Source organism: Euwallacea fornicatus, chromosome 7, assembly GCF_040115645.1.
Source record: "Euwallacea fornicatus isolate EFF26 chromosome 7, ASM4011564v1, whole genome shotgun sequence".
In the NCBI taxonomy this organism is placed as follows: domain Eukaryota; kingdom Metazoa; phylum Arthropoda; class Insecta; order Coleoptera; family Curculionidae; genus Euwallacea; species Euwallacea fornicatus.
The window spans coordinates 4,229,430-4,248,478 of record NC_089547.1 but is presented as its reverse complement, the minus strand read 5'-3'; the positions used below and the strand labels follow the sequence as shown (position 1 = coordinate 4,248,478).

The following is a 19,049-nucleotide window of genomic DNA, read 5'->3' as shown; positions in this document are numbered from 1 at the left end:
TTTATTATATAGTTTTCACATAAATATAGTGAAAAAATTTTTACTTATTTCCTATTGTCTTGCCAGAGAAATATATCAGCTGCTACTTGCTGCAGACAACAGCACCAAAGTGTCAATTTAATTCATTAGAAATACCATTTTCAAAAAAAAAACAAGGACTCTGAAGTAAAATTGTCATTCTTTATTCATAAAATGCAACTACACAAACATCATTAGATAATGACTCACAACCAAAATGGCTCAACTTCTATCGCCGACGAATCATGCGCTAATTCAAAACCAGTATTGCACATCAATAACCACCTTCTTCAAATTAAAGCAGCAAAAAACGGCAATTAAAACCAGTTGAAATATCCCTTCTTAACCGGAGTTTTCGGAGTCTCAAGACCGCCGAGTCCTTCCTCAATCTCAATTTTTTCTGCACCTTCTTCTGTAAGCATAGAATCCTCTGCAATAGTTCCACTTTCTTTTAGTAATGTATTGGCTTGATCTTGCAGTTCGATTTCGTATTTGCGAACATCATCCATGGACATGTCAATCCATTCGTCCATCCACGCGAATGCTTGGCGATGTCCCAAAAGTAAAATTTCATGGATACACTAAAAAAGAAGTTTTGTTATGGTAAATAACCTGTTTTATAATTGGTTTGGATTAACTACAACTTTTTATTGTAAAAAACCAAATCAATTCAATATTTTCTTGAAACCTACAGAATGTATGAACTCTTCCGTTTTGGTTTGCAGTCCAAACACCTCAAAATAGACATTTACAAGTTTGTAGCTGCACATGATTGGTTGATAATTGGTCCTCCAGCCCTCAATTAAAGGGCCCCTACTTGTTTTTGCAGACTTAAAAAACCTCAGATCCTCCTCTTCCTTGTAGTGCTTAGCAGCTACTTCATCATAAGCTATGTCAATGTGTTCAACAATCCTTTCAGCAAGCTGATCAGGACTCAAGTTTAGACACTGATAATAAACTTTTTTGATCAGTTAAAATCATTCATTTTTTGAGACAAACTCACATTTTCAGAGGTCCCATTATTGTTTTCATATCTAGTGTGAATGGATATATGAAATCTTGGTATGAAGGAACACTTAAAAACGTTAGTTTATTTTTCTATTTGTGTGAAATTGTGGGTACTTACCGTGTAGTCAGTAATAGTATATGGATAGTAATTCCAGGCCTTTTCAGTCACATAAAATAATTTTGGTATGATTGCTTGAATCCAATAAGGGAGTCGACTAAAATACATTTAGTAGACATTTAAGATCCCTGGCAAGGCCCTAAGATAATCTAAATATTATAATATTTAAATAAAACTTAAGGAAAATTTTTAGTGATATTCCATGAAGTAAACCATGAAGAAGGGAATACAGCTATATATGTCTTGGTTTTACTAAAGATCTTAAATTCTTACTTAGATAAATGGATTTTTTTTTCTGTGTACTGGCCTTTCCCATGCTCTGAATCGACAATTTCTTTATTTTCTACTACTTCAACTCCCACTCCATCTCCTGATTGCTCAAGACTGTGTTTCGCAATCATGTACAGCTGCCCAATTTGGTACTAAAAAAGACAATTTTGTGCCTAATAAGAAATGCAGCAAAAGGTACATGACAAAGACAATTGTTCAAAAATTGGTAAAATCCAAAAAAAGAACCTCCGATGTGACTGGTTACACATCATTTGTATTTAATTCTGCAGAAGCACATGAATGAGTAAATGTGATAGGTGATAGTCAAAAAACACTTCAATAACAGTGCCTTAATAAACCTAACAAAATGTTAATGTTGAATATTTGGCAAATATGTTGGTATATAATATTTATAATATAGCATTAACTTGTTGCACTTCTATTTTGTTATACCTAATTTTGAGTTCCCAAGAGGGATATTTGTCCTGGGTGTTCAATTAAGTGAAATTACTCTCCCCTTAGATGTCATGACAGAAACCTATGAGAAACAAATAATAAAATGCATTTTCCAGCTTGCTCCTCCTTGGAAACCGGATAAGCTCATCTATATTTAGATGTAAACATTGATTTTTCAATAAAAACAGCAAAGGTCTTACCTCCTCCACCGTTAAAGGCATGCAGATCCGATACTCCTTAGTTAGCACCATAACGTAAAATGTTGAAATATATCTTTTAAAAACAATAATGAAGATTTCAATTAAATTTTGGTTATTTGTTTATTTTATTTTAGTTTAAATTTGATGGAATTCTTACTTTAAACAAAAATGTTTGAATTTCTTTGAGCTTAGAGACATTCCAATTCTATAATTGACATTTTAAGCACATCCAATCCAAAACATTTAAACTGTGTTGTGCCTCTCTTGTTTACATTGATATTTGCACAGCTAGACAAAGACAAAAGAGACAACTTGTTTGTGAGAAAGTTGACAACAGCTGATTAAATAGAATTGTTTCAAATATAAAGGTTATAGCACGTCATAGAGACACAGGTCGGCCATTTTGACTGTTTTATGTAAAATTTTCAAATAATATAAAATATGTTTTTGAGTGTTACACACTTTTACCTTCATATATGAGTACGAGAATTAGAAGTAGTTTTGTTTTTGAATTTTTGCTTTAAATATTTTGTTTATTCTGACACTTAAGTTCTTTGTTTTGTACAAATAAAAAAAATATTTTTCTATTAAACAATTCGTCTTTATGCTAGTGTTTTTCAATCCTTCTAAACGCTAAAGCGATGTACATAAATTTCAAGGCAAAACATGGTTGTGCAGTCTCAATATAGTCATTTTATAAAAAGTTATCTATGTTTGGCGGACTTCCTTATTATTGTTTTTACCTTTTACTAACTATTCTATTTTTTCAAATGGTATAGATTGAAGTATAAATGGTCTGAAAACTGAAATAATTGTGTAGTTAAATGCCCAAATTACACTCTAAAAATCAGAGTTAATTTATATTTTTTGTAAATTTGCTTTTTAAACTAAATATGCTGTGGTACTTAGTGGCGTCACATTTCTTAATTACATTCCAAGCAAGATGGGTTATATCTTTTCATAGCAGATATAAATTTTGTTTTTCCGAATGCTCTCACCGCTCGTCTCCTAAGTAAAATAATGTGATAAAATACTTATTAAAAAAATTCTCGATTGTAATTGTGATAATAAATGATTCCCACATTATGTATTTGTAGTTTAGATATTAACTTTTAAATTCATTTAATTAATTTTTTAATTTTGTTTACATTGTCTACAGCCAAGTTTGAAACAGTGGAGTACTCATTCTGTCAAATGTCAATTATTTTTTCCCAGCTGAAATTTGTTTTTTTTCGTGCATTTTTAATATCGTCGCGTCCCCGTCCCGAACCTCTGCGCCTCTGTCCACACCTCTGTGATCTTGTGACTTTGCTTTGACTCGTTTGTGTAGCTCCGCGTATTTTTTGGCAAAAATGCGGAAATAGTGATTAACGGCGTTTCCGTGAGCCCATTCAACATTCAACTAATGCGTTGCAACTAGCTCGCTAAGATAATGCACTCATTATTCGTAACTGGACGCCTTATATCACGCGCTCTATTCAGTGGCATCCACAATTTCTCTACTGCAACGGACCCGAAATTGCAGCAGAAAACTGAGCCTCATTTAGTGTCCGCGGTGTGTGGTTTTTCAAAGGAGAGAAGAATCAAAAGACTGGTCCACGGACAATTTGGGGACGATGCCTGGTTCAAGGCAAGGTACAAATCCGCGGAAGTCTTGGGTAAGGTTTCTACATAAACTTTTTCTTCTTGGGGGACTAATTTGCATAGGTTCCTATAAATGAGAGATGTTTTAATTTAAGCTAATGCCTAATGAGCACCTAAAAAATGCCCAATTGTCCTAAATCACAAAGGGAAAACCTCGATTGAATTTGGTGTATATTAGGTGGACTTTGGATTCAACCAGTTTCTTCTGGATTTACTTAATATTTCTTCTAACTATTATTTAGTAATTTATGCAAGCATTGTGACCAGAAGCTTTATTAGTTTGCTTAGAAACGTGTATGTTTTAATATTACACCTTAGCCCCATTTTTGAGGCTGCTTTAGGACTGACCATTCTCAAGTTAATTTCTGAATAAGACACAGATTGCTGAGGAATTGTGATGTGGATACTTGAATATAAAGGCACAGAAGTGAAATGCAAAACATAAGTTTGTACCATGTAAAACTACTTGGCTCATACGACATGGAAAGTAATCACCTTTCCATGGATGCAATCTGTGAGAATTCTTGGAGGTTTGTTAAAAGAAAAACATGCCTTTCATGGCTATTCAATCTTCTTTCCCTCCCAATGTTTCTGGAACAAGAGGCAAAGCAGGCAAAGTGCAGACTTAAGTTACAATGCAAAATTGACAATCATTTAGCAAGGAGATTAATGAAACTTTTTGGGCCTTTCACACTTGACACAGCCCTACTTTATCCCAGTGATGAGTGGAGGTTACAAAGTGTAGAACTGCTACAAGCAAATTACATCATTGTCCATGTGATGTTCCCTGCCATAGTGGTATCACCTGCCACATATGTATTAAAACCTCCATTCTTTAACAGTAAACACAAACGACGTCTGACGTAGGAATGGCTCCAAAACTATCAACTTGCAAGAGTACATGGAAAAACTGATGGGATCCCCATCAGGGCTGAGATGAATGAATTCTATTGATTTAAGGCATTGATTATGTAATTAATTGAGGGAACATGACAGGTGCTGCTTTATAAATTACAGCAAGCTATAAATAATGAGTGAAATCATTTAAAAAGCCCAATAACAATTATTACGTTTCATATTCCTGATATGGATTTATGACCGTCTTAATTTGTGACCAGTTGATTTCTGATGTTAATTTATTGACTGATATTCTTTCTCTATCAACAACCGTAAGATATGGCTGTGTCAGGAAATATGTGCAATTTACAAGAAAAACTGAGTAGATGGTTTCAAAGTGCAAAATTTAATCCACGGACGATGAAAGACAGTACCATAACTTTGACCCATTCATTAATCATTTATTATCAGTTGATTTATTCATATTTTGGCTACAAAGCTCATTATCGCATGTGAGGAAGATGTCAACCTCAGCTTTCTGAAACTACCTCAAACGTTATCATAACACTTGCCACAACTACCCAAAATAGCTCCACCTCTTTACTGAGAGGATTTACATGAATGTATTTTTTTCTAGGTGTGGCGGACGGTGTGGGAGGGTGGAGGGCATACGGAATCGACCCCGGGGAATTCTCCCTTCACCTCATGAAAACCTGCGAGCGCTTAGTTAATTTAGGACGATTTACCCCCAACAACCCTTCAGAGTTATTAGCTAGTAGTTATTACGAATTACTACATAATAAGAAAGCAATTTTAGGTAAGTTGTATGTGTATGTGTGGAGATTTGCCGCGTGACCGAAAGCGAAAAGTGCTAATTTGGTTTCATCAGTGTTGACGCTTCATTTTGATACAAACAAGTTAAACAAACAAATCGGTTATTTATTAATTTCTTATTTTATTTTGGTGCCGATAAGCAGACCTTAACCCAATCCTCACAAATATTTTGCCTAGTATTCTCGGAATACGACTTTGGAAATCCACTTTTGACCCCAATTTGTTTTAGCAAAAATGTTCCGATTAAGTCCGATCGCTGCGGTTGTCTAAGGTCATGGGACGCGATACCTATAAACTAAAAACAAACACCCAGTAGCATCGATTGGTCCCGTGATCGACGTCATGTGATCGGGAGGTTGATTTTTGTCAAAAATAGCTCTCTTGTGTCTGAAATTATAACTCAACCTGCGGCTGAGTGCCATGCCAAAAATGTGAAAGCCAGCGTAAATCACCGGAACGGTCGATTTCAATCCGTCTTTCTGCTTTGGTTGCTAATTATTTTCTAAATCACGCATTAGTTGTTAAATTGAATTGGCTCTTGAATAATAGCAATGGTAATGACCCGATCGAAGCATTTTTCTGCTGCAAAAATTCCTGCGAGATCCTCCATTAGCATTATTTATCTGTTCATAAATGAATTATTTATTGCTATGAGTTGTGTGAGTGGGATAAAAAGCAGCGCGCGGTGGAAATTTACGCTTTTCTTCTTAAATCTTGACTATGTGGTGAAGTCAATTAGCCATAAATTTATCTAATAAATCCCCCATTTTTCGCATAGTAAAAACGCCAGTTTGGATAGTAGTAATTCTCCTTACAGCCAGTAGCTTAACAACCGTCTTTGCGGTTTTTCTCGTGGCCTGTGATAAAGAGCTGCCTTCAAATATTAAGGCATGCCGGCTTATCAGTCAGCAGAGATGCTTCTCCTTTATTCATCAAACATGTTTTATGTATTAAATAAACGCTGATTAATAGATATGATTCGGTAACCACGATACATACCCATAGGATTCCCGGAAAATGTTTATAATTAGTAGTGCGAACTATATGCGGCGGCAGTTAGGAAAGTGCTGAGTACGCATAGCGAGTCAAACTGCGAATAATGACGTCGAAAATGGATGTGTGTCAAGATTTAGCTTTACTCAACACCACTTATACATATCGTTAAAACATGCGAAATCCCCACATTTGAATTAATGGACATATTGGAGAGTGCAAACAAAACTCAAGAAGCATCTTTGTGCATAAAACAGCACACATACTTCTGTTAAGTTCTTTTGTAAATACCAGTTTAATGCAGGAGGAGACTGAAAATTAGCAGAAGTCGAGCGGTCCGTGCTTTACACGGGGAACGGACGTGAGCGAATCTGACGAATGAGAGGAAACCGGCAAAGGCAAATTGAAACAAGAATAGTCAATACAATGTGCAAGAAAAAGCGCGTTTTGGTATTAAAAAAGCGTCAAAAACGTGTGAAAATCCGCCAATTCCCCATTATATTCCGCGATCTGCGCTAATTCTTTGCCATATGCGTACCGAAAAATGTCAGATTCTCAGGAACGGCTAATAATCAATTCTCTACATATTTGAATTTTTCCCAGGAAGTAGTACGGCATGTGTGATACTGTTAAACCGAGAGAACAGCACCCTGTATACGGCCAATATAGGCGATAGTGGATTCATGGTCGTGCGAAAGGGTCAGGTGATTAGACGATCCGAGGAACAGCAACATTATTTTAATACACCTTTTCAGGTAAGTCGTCAATAGCAGCCTATTAGAGTCAATTGGTACCCACCAGCAATCAAGGTTTCATGTCCGGTTTTTTGTCAGGTTGAATCACGACATTTTCGGAATCAATGGCAAGAAATTATTTTGGTCCATTATACAGGGTGGTCGTTGAAAAAGACCTCATTTATTGCGTAAAATATCAGATACGATAAATTCGTACGTTAATGCGTTCTCAGTCGGAAGAATTTGGTTGCAAATTTCCATTTTCCAATTTTATCACTTACTTCACATCCATGGTACCTACTTCTGTGCGATCGTTAAAAAAATTCAAACTTAATTTATTCTCATCATTTTTTTAGCTCTCACTGCCACCACCCGGCTACAGAGCCGACGTGCTCAGCGACCGTCCCGAACTGGCCTCTAGTGATAATTTCCCAGTCGAGGACGGTGACGTGATTCTAGTCGCAACTGACGGGGTCTTCGACAATCTGCCACAGAATATCATTTTAAATGAACTAATTAAAGTAAGTAAACGTCTGCCACTTTCTGCGATTATTACGGGTCAAGTAAGCCATAATAAAAACTATTGTTATTATATTGTGTCGCATATTATACATAATTTTTTATCATTCTTGGAAAAAGACACATGTTTAGTCATCGTACGATTATTTCGAAAGAATTTGGCACATGTATTTTCATTTTGTGGAATTTGTCCCTTGATGAACGCTTACTTGTAGTGTCAAGGCGAAAGTTGCGCCAGTAGATTGCAAATGGTAGCTAACTCGATAGCATGGATGGCGCGCAGCCTTTCATTTGACAAAACTTTTGTATCGCCCTTTGCTGAACGAGCGTTCGCCAACGGTATCAGTACAATCGGTAAGTATTCCTTTTGCCCCTTCAAAGCTACTAGTACAAATTGAAATTTTAGGTGGAAAACCTGACGACATAACAGTGATCTTAGCAACGGTTGCAATATAACACCTTTTACATTTTTCGATCCATTTTCTGACTATTTATAATTTCGCCGCGTTCATATCTGTTTTCCATTCCCATTCGTGTCGTCCTCGATTTGTTTTCAAACTTTTAGCTCTTAGGTTTTGTTGAAGTTTAGATCATGGTTCTAATCATATTTAGTGCAGTTTAGTTCTATTTAGGGCGGTCTGAGATAACTTTAATGGCTAAAGGTTTTTACATAAATTTTGACTTTAAATTGGATTTAGTCTTGATCTATTTGAAATTGTACCAGATCGCCAGTCGGATAATTTTTTTGTCATTGTACCTGAGGTTTGGAATTAATTCTTCGTATATTATAGTTTACGTCGGACCGTTCATGTTGACTTTGAATGTATTCGAGTTGGGGGTGTTGGCAACAGCGCGGTGTTCATTTGTTCGAATAGTGTGTATATCATTTCTCGAGTCTGTAGCGACGCTGCCACATATAAATTTCAAGGAAATTTCAATTTAAAACTATTATTTGAACGACAAAGAAATTTTATCGTGTTTTTCCACAAGTCCCCCCTAAATTAACATAAATTCGATCTTTCTAAAATCATTGATATTCCGAGGTTGAACAATCCTGTGTTCCTAATTATTGCTAAAAGGTTGTATACACCATTGACAAGAAATCCTCATAGTTGACGACTTTATTCTTAGATGGCGCTACTTGTTTTCGATTAATAAAGTATTACACCAACTAAACGATCTATTTCCAGTTGAGTAAAAAATTCATCCATTATTTAAATGCAACTTCATTCCAATTATGATTCCCCTTATTTTTCATTTCAAAACGTCTCAACATCTTCAACTGAACAGCCCAACCACCCTCTATATTAACTTACAACTCCCCATAGGTCCTACATGATTGTAAAAACCCATTAAACAGCCTTCTCAGGGCCCATTTTTTAGGAGACTGAATAATTAATATTAATGTAATCTGTTAAGGTATGGTTTAAAGGAGTGTTGTAGCTCTTCTTCGGTTACCGTAATTGCAAGATTTAGAGATCCGCTCAGGTACAACCTAGTGATGCTTAAACCAAATGCGTTTACCTAATATTTAGGTTGGAGTTTACTGTGTCGGCCCGTTTGCTTGGCAACTGTTTCAGTTAAGCGCTTAAATATATAGTAATAACGTTAAATATACTCGGTTCACTTGTTTCTTTGCAACTGTGTAAGTGCTGATCATAGTTTAAATAAATAGTTGTTAATTAAAAAGATCTAACTCATTTTCTCCAGTGTTTCATTACCCAACCTGTCTTTTGATATTTTTTAGTCAAAAAATAGGGGCCCATATAGTCTGGACAAGCTGTATTTTTTATGTATAAAAGATATAAAAGGCACTCTAATGAGTTTAATCATCTCACTCAATCTAAATAGCAAAACATGCGACGAGACTTCTTTACAATCTAATGTTGGACAAATTTTTCTTCACCTAAAAGGTTCTTATAGAGCTGCAATTCAACCACTGCAAGTGTAAAAAAAGTATTATTTTGTTAATAGTATATTATTAGAACTAAAAAACAATAAGAAATTACATTTAATGGGTACAGTTAAAGGTAGGTATCACTGATTGTTGGCGTTTTGTTGATTTTCGTTTTCTCGGTTGTTGTCATCTCCATTTTGCTGATTGTTGCCCCAATCAAAACCTCCAGGGTTGTCTTCTGGTAGTCTCTGATAATCTACGTTTTCAGGTAATTCATCCAATAAACTTTTCCTAGAGGCAACCAATGGTAATATAAACCAAAAATTAAATTTATTGAGTTGAGAATGATCTTACAGAAAATGTGGTGTTTTCAATATCTTAAATCCGCCCCTTTGATTTGGAAACACATCTTCCAAAAAGTAATAAATATGCCCCACAGCTATGCCCATTAGATCTATGTATATTGCATTACCCAGCAACACTGAAAAAGCTACTAAAACCCAAGGCAAGTAGGGCGCCTAAAAATGTTTGCTATCAACATCCTATCTCATTCTCATTAAAAGAACTAACCTGAAAATTCAATAAACCAAAAAAATTCATTCGCACAAAGAGATTTCTTCTTGACCACACATAAACCAACATAATGGTAAATGCTTGACCTAAGAATAATAAATTAACAAAGAATGCAATTATCTGAAAAGAACTATTAAAGAAAACTTGTAATGATGGCAATTTTAAAATAAATTTTAGCAAAGGATACAGTCATGAGACTTGCACCAAACAAAAACATCATTGAAAAGTCTGCTGATCTGTTCCTGAAGGAGCCTTCTTCCAGCATCCGGCAGTAACGGTAAGTAAATATCATTGTGAATAGAAAATTGAAGCCAAAGGTGCCGAAAAACAGGAAAGTAGTCACCAGTCTCCATACCTGGCCTTTTAGAATTAATATAGGGTTGAAGTAAAGTTGGAATGGTGAAGCTAGTTCTAATTGCTGAAAGAAACACCTCAGAATAAGTGCTATTTTACTTGAACTGATAGTAAACTAATTGATGTAAAGTTTTTAACTTTTTAAATAAAAGGGGAAATTGAGTGGTTAAAGGGTCTCAGGACATATACCTGTATGTGACAATATTTATGGGTCTTTAGACATGTTATCAATCATTTTTAAAAACAAATTAAGCTAATGATATCAGATTATTTTGAGTGTTTCATGGTTAATTTAATAAGTTTTAAGATCTTGCTGCAGGACTGCAATTTGACGGAAATGGAACCGTTAAAAGTGCACACTAAAACACTTACCACAGCTAAAGTTGTGATGACACAAGCAGTTGTGTAGGCCCTCGTAATTGGAGGTGTATTAAAGTACTCATTTCTGAGCGATTGATAAGCCATTTCCTTGCCCTGATCCGTAATCACAGGTTCAAAATAATAGAACTACGTCACGACATTACACTAAACTATAGTTAATCGGTTACTAAGGGGTTTTAATTACTATCATCAAGGGTTTTATTACAATTTACACTTTAATCTGTAATCTGCGCTTTGGCCACATCAATGTGTAAAAATCGCGAAATCAACAAACCGAAATGAGTCGATGACATTTCGTGACAATGACACTACTGGGTTAGGACTTTAAGGTTAGCCGTAATTGGAAGTGACGTAATGTGTTTTGGTGGTCATTAGAAATTTTAGCATACGTAAAACGGAAAATAGAGAAAATATTAATGTTTAAAAAGACGAAACTTATTTAAATTTTAACGGATATTGTATTATCGAGTCATTACTTGCAAATCTACGTAAATAGGGTGTAATCCGAGAGAATGAAAGTGAAAAGCCCTAGTTTCATATCACGTGTTAATAAAAATCAAACATAACCTTAGAAAAATATTTTGAATTTTTCATCAGTTGGTGGTTCCAATTCTCGTTTTATTTTAATTCAAGAACTCAAGTTACCTATCTTAAACCTTCCAATTTCACATCTATATAAGTCAGCGTCAGCTTCAGCCATGGATGGAATGCTATCAGCCTTCCAAATCTACCAAAAGCAAAACAAACAGAAAAAAAAACTCAGTGTAAAACAGGAGCCACTACCAGCTAAAGTGTTGAAGCGTAAAAAACGTGCTAAAAACCTTAAAAAAGAGCCGCCCAAAGGCTTATCCCCAAAATGCGAAATACCCAAAAAGAAGCTTAAGAAGTCATCACCCAAAGTAGTTAAGAATTCTCTTAAAATCAAGAAAGTAAGCTCTAGCTCTGAGGATGAAATTCCTACTTTGGTACCAATTAATGAACCAAAACACAGCAAGCTTTCCAATGGTAACATTAACATCAAGAAAAAACCTAAAATATCTCCCCCAGAAAAACACTCTGTTGGATTCAATCCTCTTACCCACAGTCTAGCAATCTTCAAATGGCTTATAAATCCATTAGAAGTAAAAAATTTTTTCACGAAGAATTGGGAAAAAGACGTGTTACACATTAAAAGATCAGACCCTACCTATTACAGTCAAATTTTCAGCTCGGTAAGACTCGACCAAATCTTGAGAGAATGCTCTTTGCATTTCTCCCGCAATATTGATGTAGTCACTTATCAAAATAACAAAAAGGAGGTCATAGAAGAAGAAGGTAAGTACTGGGGAAATTAAGGTTGAATTTCTCATCACTGTAGCAATTTAGGCAGGGCTTTGCCTTCAACATTGTGGGACTATTACAACAATGGGTGTAGCATTCGAGTTCTGAATCCTCACACTTATGATCATAATGTGCACTCATTGATTTCCAGTTTGCAAGAGTACTTTGGCACTATGGTGGGTACTAATGTATACCTCACTCCTCCTGATAGTCAGGGATTTGCCCCTCATTTTGATGATATAGAAGCATTTATAGTGCAGTTAGAGGGAACCAAATATTGGAAATTATATAAGCCAAAGTAAGTAAATATTTATTGATTTATCCCAATTTTTATTCATTTATTTAATTCAAATTATAAGAAATGAAGATGTTCTTGCAAGAGATTCCAGTAAGAACTTTAGTCATGACGAATTAGGAGCCCCATTTATGGAGGTTGAGTTGAAAGCTGGAGATTTGATGTATTTCCCAAGAGGCACAATACATGAAGGTTTGACTTTAAGCCTTTATTCAGTTTCTCTTTTACTAGCAATATACATATAACATTTAAGGCAGAACCAAAGATGAACATTCCCTGCATATTACTATCTCTATGTACCAACATACTGCTTATGCTGACTTGTTAGAACAGGCCATACCAGCTGCATTAAAGAAAGCTGCCACTGAAAATGTTGAATTCAGGTGTGGATTTCTTGGATTTTATACATTTTCATATTACACTGTTCATTATTCTAGAAAGGGTTTGCCATTAAACTACCTTAAACATATAGGATTGGTGAACAAAAATGATAAATCAGCCAGAAGGAAAATTATTCTGGATAAAGTCAAGACTTTATTGACCAGTTTAGTTGATTATTTAGATGTTGACCTAGCTGCTGACAATTTAGGAAGAAAGTTCATGCATGATGCCATGCCTCCTCTGTATTCGAAAGAAGAAGCCCAGTTTACCTGCAAATATGATGGGGATTTCATGAAAAATGGCAAGGTTTTTAACAGGTATAACCAAAATATCCTTTTGGTAAAATTTTACTTTAAAACCTCTGCAAATTCTTAGAATTGAAATAAGCCCAGAAGTTCGATTGCGCCTCCTGCGTTATTACGCCTTAAGGGTTGTCCAGGAGTCTTCCAAAACTTCAAAAATATATTTCTGCACTGATAATGCGAAAACTTATCACGGAGAGGAGGAACAGTGGCTGGAGATCGATAATTCTTTGATACCGGGAATTGAGGCTCTGCAGAAAAGTTATCCTGAATTTATTGGTATGTTTTTGTTTAAGGTTCCATTTGTTTTTGATTTAATTACTCAATTATTCTTTAGAAGTGAATAGTTTGCCCATAAAAGACGAGATAGAAAAGCTGGGCCTGGTTTCTTCACTTTGGGAGCATGGCCTAGTAGTTACTGAAGGTCCGTTGCCGAGTTTTGCCAGTGATGACGAAAGTGAGCGTGAAGAAATTGAAAGCGAGAGTGACTAATAAATTTCAGATTAATTTAAGATTTTATTGTTAGAGACTTTTGTTGTGTTCTTGTCAAAAATAAAATCTGTAAAGTTTTATCTTGTAAAGGATAACTATGTGTGTTTTTTACTTCCTCAAAACTAGTCACGGTACCGATCTCCTCATTCTTATCATAATGAAATGTTGATTTCGACCGCGAATTTGTTGTTGACTCCGGTGAATAATGAAACAGCACTATTAAGATTGTTTCAATACTTTTATTACACCAACAATTATATCGTAATATTTATAACAAAAATTATTAGCCTTCTAATAATTGTTACAAAAAGAAATTTAAATAATGAAACCTTAAAAATAGAATTGGAAGCGGTTATGTCCGATAACACTATCAGGGCCACGTCGATGCTCAATCGAAGAAGCACTGTAGGTTATTTCTTCAATAATTTAAAATAATATAAGAAATCGCATCCCGAAAGCAAAAAAACACTAAGTATGTACAGGTTTGTGACGGTTGAAAGTAACTATTACTTACAAAAACTACTTAGTTAAGATGAATCATCATTACATTGGACATAAACCAAAATGTATCATTTTTTTGTACAGTTTCGTCTCTCGAAGTTTGTTTAATTTTCTTACATTAAATACATTTTACAATATAAGTACATCTGCGGATATTCTGAGTATTGAGGTAATATTTTCATATTAGGAAGGCCCTGGCCTTTGAGGGCCGAACACCCCCGTCATAGTTTGCAGTTAAACGTATGTCTTGTACTGATATCAAGGCAGCTTGTTTCATTGTTTTTAGAGCTCTAAGCCCTTTCTCGAATGTAACAAATCATGGACTCGAAGCTATATGGCAGTGTTCATGAGGGGACTATTAAAACTATTTCAACTTTGCTTAAACCTGATGCTGGATGATTTGTCTGAATGTGCGTTCCGAGCCTAAAAATGACATTTATATGAAAATAGAGGTATATCGCATTTCCCTGAGAGTGAATTTAGACTCAGAATAATTATTGTAAATGTGAGTGGAACATATTTGCAGGTAAAACAGTTTTTTCTTGCCACAAACGTGAAACGATTTTAGGTCCACTATATTATTTAAAAAATGCAGATAAAAACGTTAATACTGGCTTGATATACTTATTTTCTTTGCTCTTCAAGTGTTCTAGGTATACCATGTCTTGAACATAGATATGCTTTAGTTCTCCTAATGATAAGGATCAACGCTTACATTCGTAAAAATCTACTCTAATAACTTATTTAATCATTAGCAAAATGAATTTTTTTACACTTAAACAGTTAAAGGACAACCTATACATCCTCGGTTTCGTACACCCCCGCTTTAGCCGCGCCTTCCAATCCCCCTTCTATGTTAAGTACCTACTGTGATGCGATTTATTAGAAGACGAGCATAAAACGGGCGTAAACAAACCCCACCAGCCATCGGTGCGAAAGTCTTTTGTTGACTGTTTTATACCCTATAGATTTTTCAAAAAAAATTGCAATGGCACGTATAGAAATCGCGTTATTGGGACAGTTCCGGAAATTAACAAAAAAGTGAAGGGTCTTTGGTAGGAAGGCCATATCACAAACGATAAAAAAATTAAATAAATTATACAAAAAATTTTTAAACCTATTCAGACAATAATTTTTTCTTTATCCCAAACGTTTTGTAAATATTAATAAAGTCACAGCACTAAAGATACAGTCATTAAATGTATGCTTAAACGGTTTTCTTACTTAAAATATAACCGTGCCTACTTGGTTCAGATCAATTTCTCTACCTAGTCTACGATAACAAATCTTGCGAATGAAGCAAATATGCCTATTTCAAAGATTGGTATATAAGGGTAGAAATATCAAGGTGTGAATTAAAAATCTCCATGAAAACATAGATTTTTTACCCCTGAAAAATCGGGTTCCAAGCACCTGATTTTACAATTCAGAATAATTTTAACTACTAGTGAATCAATATTTACTCCGCGGAACTCGAATTTGATCAAAAGCAAGCTCAAAGTTTGACTAAATTTGGAATTGCAGCCCTAAGACATAAAAGATTTTTTGAGTGATATTTAATTTAATTTTATTGGTTAATAAAAATAAAATTTATAAATACTTATTTTAATTTATCCTACATAAACTAAGCGTTAAAATCTTGAAAATAATTGATTATAATGAAAAACCGTAAATTCCTAAAAGTTTCTTGATATATTGGTGACCGAACATTTATCCATATACTTCCCAGCTCATTCGTTCTCCGGTAATTCAGCGTCATCTCTTGGAATGCGCTTTTTGCTTCATTCCAGCTGATGCGATATGTTTTTTTTTTTAATGTTTTCCGTGGTTTTTCAATGTTTTGGTTCTGTGTTTGCACAGAAATCTTTAAACAGATAATAAATTATTGCTTCAAAAGATAATTTCAAGGGCATATTTAGACCACCCAAAACTGGATTGACAAAAAGGGCGCACGGTCCACATAAACCCATAGACACACCTCGAGAACTGTAGCAGTTTTTTTGCAAACCCGTTAAAATTCATTACATTTGCGCGTTCTCACTTATGGTATGTGAGAAAATATTGACTCACTCTGCATAATATTGACAAGCACAATGGTGTTTTATACTCTGCGACATATTTTAGTGATGATTTGTTGTCGAGACTTTTTAAAATTTAGTTCGCCTGCATGTTCTCGAAGTTCTCAAACCTAAACGTAAACCATCACAGCAAATTTCACTAAAAAATATCAAAAAATAACAACTCCTCAACAAGTTCGTATCTCCTTAACTAAAATAAGTTCGAAACGTAATCACAATAAATTTTGCCCTCGCGCCCTTTTGAGAACACGCAGACAAACGCGTTTGGCATACACCGCTTTACACTGGCTTAAAAATTAATTATATTTAATTATTGTAATTAACCAAAGTTTACTTAAAAAATTGGCACATATGTTGTATATACAAAGATAATAATAACCCTGGGAAGATATGTAGATTAGGAAAATATCCTTCAAGTAGTTTTACTTACTCTAAAGCTTACTTCGAAAAAATTCTTAGTGTGAAACACTTATTCACAGATATAAAGGGAATTATTAATTTTTATTTAGACTTAACAAGTTAATAATAATAGTTTTAACATAATATGTTACGTACATTTACAGTAATAATAATTAAGTTTAAACACTATACGAGACCTACCAAATAGGTCAGACATCAGAGAAAACCTACCGTTAGTGTTGCTTCTAACTAATTGTGAGCAATGGATTACTTGGAGCATTTACCTTAATAAAATACAATCACCTTTGAATCTCTCATAGAAAATATACGAGGTGATTGATAAGAAATTTAATATTTTATTACGATAAACACAACGATTAAATTTGGCCACGACGAAGAACCATGTTTGCAAGACAGAGATAATCACAGAAACACTGATAAAAAGGAATAATGATAGTCTTTAGGTGCGTTTAATATGTAAGTGTCAGGGAGTGAAATTGTATATTCTAGACGCCCTCGTTGATATGGTCAGGGGTGATATGTAATAAGAATTCTTTGCGCAATATGATTTGATTTTTGGGATTTAACATTGTTAGACAGGGACCAGCCTGGCGGTAGTAGACGTGAAAAACAAGCTTTCTAACTTCTTTTCTAAAAAACCCCTAAAATTTTTATTACGATTAAAGATGGTGTTTTCTCTTAAATGCGGTCCCCTCCATAGACTCCCTCGCGGTTTTGAGAAAAAAAATGCAACTTCCAGTTTTTGTAAGATCTCGTGCCGAGAGATTAAACTGTGAAATATGAAGGAGCTGTAAAGAGTATTTAAGAAGGCATAATGAGCAAATTACAAAAATGCCCGTAACATTGTTATTTTTTTAGTGGTCGAAATTTCTATCTTAAGAAACTACATAAGATTTAAAAGCTATAGAAAAAAGTTTCTACGCCATTTCCGCATCAAGTTGTAAGTAGCTACAAAAGTATTTGATAAAACATTTTGAGCGATATAGCAAAGCCACTGATTCTTGACAATGGTGAAGGTACGTTTCTTCGATTTCATTGAATTTTCGAGGTGGTGGCACTTACCGGGAATCCACAGAGTTATTAGTGCCAGACCACCAGGGCCATCTATCGGAACGGGTTTCCAATAAACTTTGGGTTGAAAAATTGTATTTATTATTTTAGGAGTTTTTCAGTGATTTTTGAAGTTTTTAATTGGACTAAATTGATTAATGAAGAAGTGAAGTAAACCGCTTCTACTCCTAATTCTGGTCCTTGTCAAATATATACGTATTCCATATAATTTACTTAATTAAAGCGCTAATTAAATACAACAAAATGCTAATAACTTAGAAAGGGCTGCACACGTAATACGTTTAGTGACCTTCCTAACATATTTGGGGTTGGTGGTACCGGAAAACGTTCCATTCATCCGTTCACCTGCGTGATTAACTGAACATTGCTCTAGTTGTTGTATTTAATAAGCCATAAGATTGATGATAATTGGAATTCGATATACACTCCTAGGCGACACCCTAAATACAATATTTTCTTTTTCTTTTCTTCAAAAATACATAATTTCCATTGGCCAAAGGAAGGACAATCGTATATAAAACTATAGACAAGTTTCATTATGTTTTACTTTGTACTTTCGTGGATGCTAGGCCGTCACCAACGGGGCAGTGACACATTAAACTTCAACGTTATTTCCTCTTACAATACGACCTATTGGGGCCTTTGTGGGGGGCTGACGCTGGCCGCCACCCCCAACACGCTCTTAATCGCGGTTGTCTTCAGAAGCCGTTTCAGCATACCACTTGACCCCCTATGCTGAAGACTCTTATGCGTGGTCAGTGAGTTCTTAGTCCGGTACCGGCGATGGCAAAACTCGCATACATATAACGTGTCAGATTGCTCGTGTTTGTCCTGGAAGTGTCTTTTGAGGGAGTAGTAGCAGCTGAAGGTGCGCCTACAGTACGGGCACTCTTGCGGCTCGTTGATGCCTCCGCTGGTCGGAGGCGGCATCCTCATTGGTCCTATAAGAGGATCGTTACTTAGGGCGGGCTGTGGGGAAAAGAGCATGCGTAGCGACTGGTCACACGGCGAAGACAAGCAGGCGTCAAGCTGAGGAGCGGATTTGGCAACACTGCAGGTGGCTGGAGGGCGGGACAAAAAGCACGATTAACGAAACATGATGAAATATGGAAGGCGTTGTTGAGAATTGGTGGTCAGGACAAATCCGAAAAATCACTGTAATGCTTGTTTAGACGATCAAATTCCTTGAAGAGGATATTGAAGTACGCCAAATTTGCTATTCGAATATCTAATTCGGGAAAGTTGATGTAGTTCAAAGATCCTTCAGTATTTAGTATGGGAAATTGGATAGTCTAAAACGGCCTTAATGGAAGTTTTCGTTTGTGTGGTTGCCTATGCTGTTTCCGGCTTCAA

The 19,049-nt window shown here is 35.3% G+C and overlaps 5 protein-coding genes across 22 annotated transcripts in view; 2 read left to right on the top strand and 3 right to left on the bottom strand.

Moving 5' to 3' along the window:
- Window positions 1-161: 161 nt before the first annotated feature.
- Window positions 162-2,288, bottom strand: rdgBbeta (cytoplasmic phosphatidylinositol transfer protein 1). Of its 2 annotated transcripts, none has more exons than XM_066283768.1 (6): window positions 2,071-2,288; window positions 1,418-1,566; window positions 1,145-1,241; window positions 1,022-1,093; window positions 711-965; window positions 162-599 (listed from the first exon to the last, which is right to left on the bottom strand). In XM_066283768.1, the coding sequence occupies exons 1-6, from the start codon at window positions 2,119-2,121 to the stop codon at window positions 336-338; spliced, it is 888 nt and encodes a 295-aa protein (XP_066139865.1). In that variant the 5' UTR covers window positions 2,122-2,288; the 3' UTR covers window positions 162-335. The 2 variants fall into 2 exon arrangements, with proteins under 2 accessions (XP_066139865.1, XP_066139866.1); XM_066283769.1 differs by lacking the exon at window positions 2,071-2,288 and adding an exon at window positions 1,868-2,016.
- A 1,023-nt stretch (window positions 2,289-3,311) lies between these two features.
- On the top strand, window positions 3,312-9,331 carry LOC136340324 (protein phosphatase PTC7 homolog). The gene is made up of 6 exons (XM_066284327.1): window positions 3,312-3,728; window positions 5,189-5,368; window positions 6,982-7,133; window positions 7,469-7,633; window positions 7,847-7,985; window positions 8,038-9,331. The coding sequence occupies exons 1-6, from the start codon at window positions 3,503-3,505 to the stop codon at window positions 8,085-8,087; spliced, it is 912 nt and encodes a 303-aa protein (XP_066140424.1). The 5' UTR covers window positions 3,312-3,502; the 3' UTR covers window positions 8,088-9,331.
- Window positions 9,332-9,590: 259 nt separating this feature from the next.
- On the bottom strand, window positions 9,591-11,122 carry Der-2 (Derlin-2). Its single transcript, XM_066284328.1, has 5 exons — window positions 10,828-11,122; window positions 10,289-10,519; window positions 10,099-10,221; window positions 9,883-10,046; window positions 9,591-9,819 (listed from the first exon to the last, which is right to left on the bottom strand). The coding sequence occupies exons 1-5, from the start codon at window positions 10,918-10,920 to the stop codon at window positions 9,669-9,671; spliced, it is 762 nt and encodes a 253-aa protein (XP_066140425.1). The 5' UTR covers window positions 10,921-11,122; the 3' UTR covers window positions 9,591-9,668.
- Window positions 11,123-11,195: 73 nt separating this feature from the next.
- NO66 (Bifunctional lysine-specific demethylase and histidyl-hydroxylase NO66) lies at window positions 11,196-13,721 on the top strand. The gene is made up of 7 exons (XM_066284299.1): window positions 11,196-12,150; window positions 12,202-12,454; window positions 12,516-12,643; window positions 12,705-12,834; window positions 12,889-13,149; window positions 13,208-13,413; window positions 13,472-13,721. The coding sequence occupies exons 1-7, from the start codon at window positions 11,535-11,537 to the stop codon at window positions 13,624-13,626; spliced, it is 1,749 nt and encodes a 582-aa protein (XP_066140396.1). The 5' UTR covers window positions 11,196-11,534; the 3' UTR covers window positions 13,627-13,721.
- Window positions 13,722-13,845: 124 nt separating this feature from the next.
- The window catches only part of br (broad-complex core protein), a 42,284-nt gene continuing 37,080 nt past the window's right edge, over window positions 13,846-19,049 (bottom strand). For 8 of the 17 annotated variants that reach the window (XM_066284302.1, XM_066284304.1, XM_066284300.1 and 5 more), the window contains exon 9: window positions 13,846-18,757. In XM_066284302.1, the coding sequence (XP_066140399.1) occupies window positions 18,327-18,757 (431 nt within the window). In that variant the 3' untranslated portion in view covers window positions 13,846-18,326. The remainder of the gene's footprint in view (window positions 18,758-19,049) is intronic. The other 9 variants (XM_066284309.1, XM_066284310.1, XM_066284311.1 and 6 more) reach the window with 3 other exon arrangements.

Coding starts and splice junctions, on each gene's coding strand:
- rdgBbeta (XM_066283768.1), bottom strand. CDS start 2,121: ATGGTGCTAACTAAGGAGTATCGGATCTGCATGCCTTTAACGGTGGAG. Junction 1,094..1,144: donor ATACTATTACTGACTACACG/GTAAGTACCCAC, acceptor AACGTTTTTAAG/TGTTCCTTCATACCAAGATT. Junction 966..1,021: donor ATAATGGGACCTCTGAAAAT/GTGAGTTTGTCT, acceptor GTTTATTATCAG/TGTCTAAACTTGAGTCCTGA.
- Der-2 (XM_066284328.1), bottom strand. CDS start 10,920: ATGGCTTATCAATCGCTCAGAAATGAGTACTTTAATACACCTCCAATT. Junction 10,520..10,827: donor TCATCACAACTTTAGCTGTG/GTAAGTGTTTTA, acceptor TGTTTCTTTCAG/CAATTAGAACTAGCTTCACC. Junction 10,047..10,098: donor TTGGTTTATTGAATTTTCAG/GTTAGTTCTTTT, acceptor AAACATTTTTAG/GCGCCCTACTTGCCTTGGGT.
- NO66 (XM_066284299.1), top strand. CDS start 11,535: ATGGATGGAATGCTATCAGCCTTCCAAATCTACCAAAAGCAAAACAAA. Junction 12,151..12,201: donor GGAGGTCATAGAAGAAGAAG/GTAAGTACTGGG, acceptor GTAGCAATTTAG/GCAGGGCTTTGCCTTCAACA. Junction 13,414..13,471: donor AAGTTATCCTGAATTTATTG/GTATGTTTTTGT, acceptor ATTATTCTTTAG/AAGTGAATAGTTTGCCCATA.
- LOC136340324 (XM_066284327.1), top strand. CDS start 3,503: ATGCACTCATTATTCGTAACTGGACGCCTTATATCACGCGCTCTATTC. Junction 5,369..6,981: donor TAATAAGAAAGCAATTTTAG/GTAAGTTGTATG, acceptor AATTTTTCCCAG/GAAGTAGTACGGCATGTGTG. Junction 7,134..7,468: donor ATTTTAATACACCTTTTCAG/GTAAGTCGTCAA, acceptor TCATTTTTTTAG/CTCTCACTGCCACCACCCGG.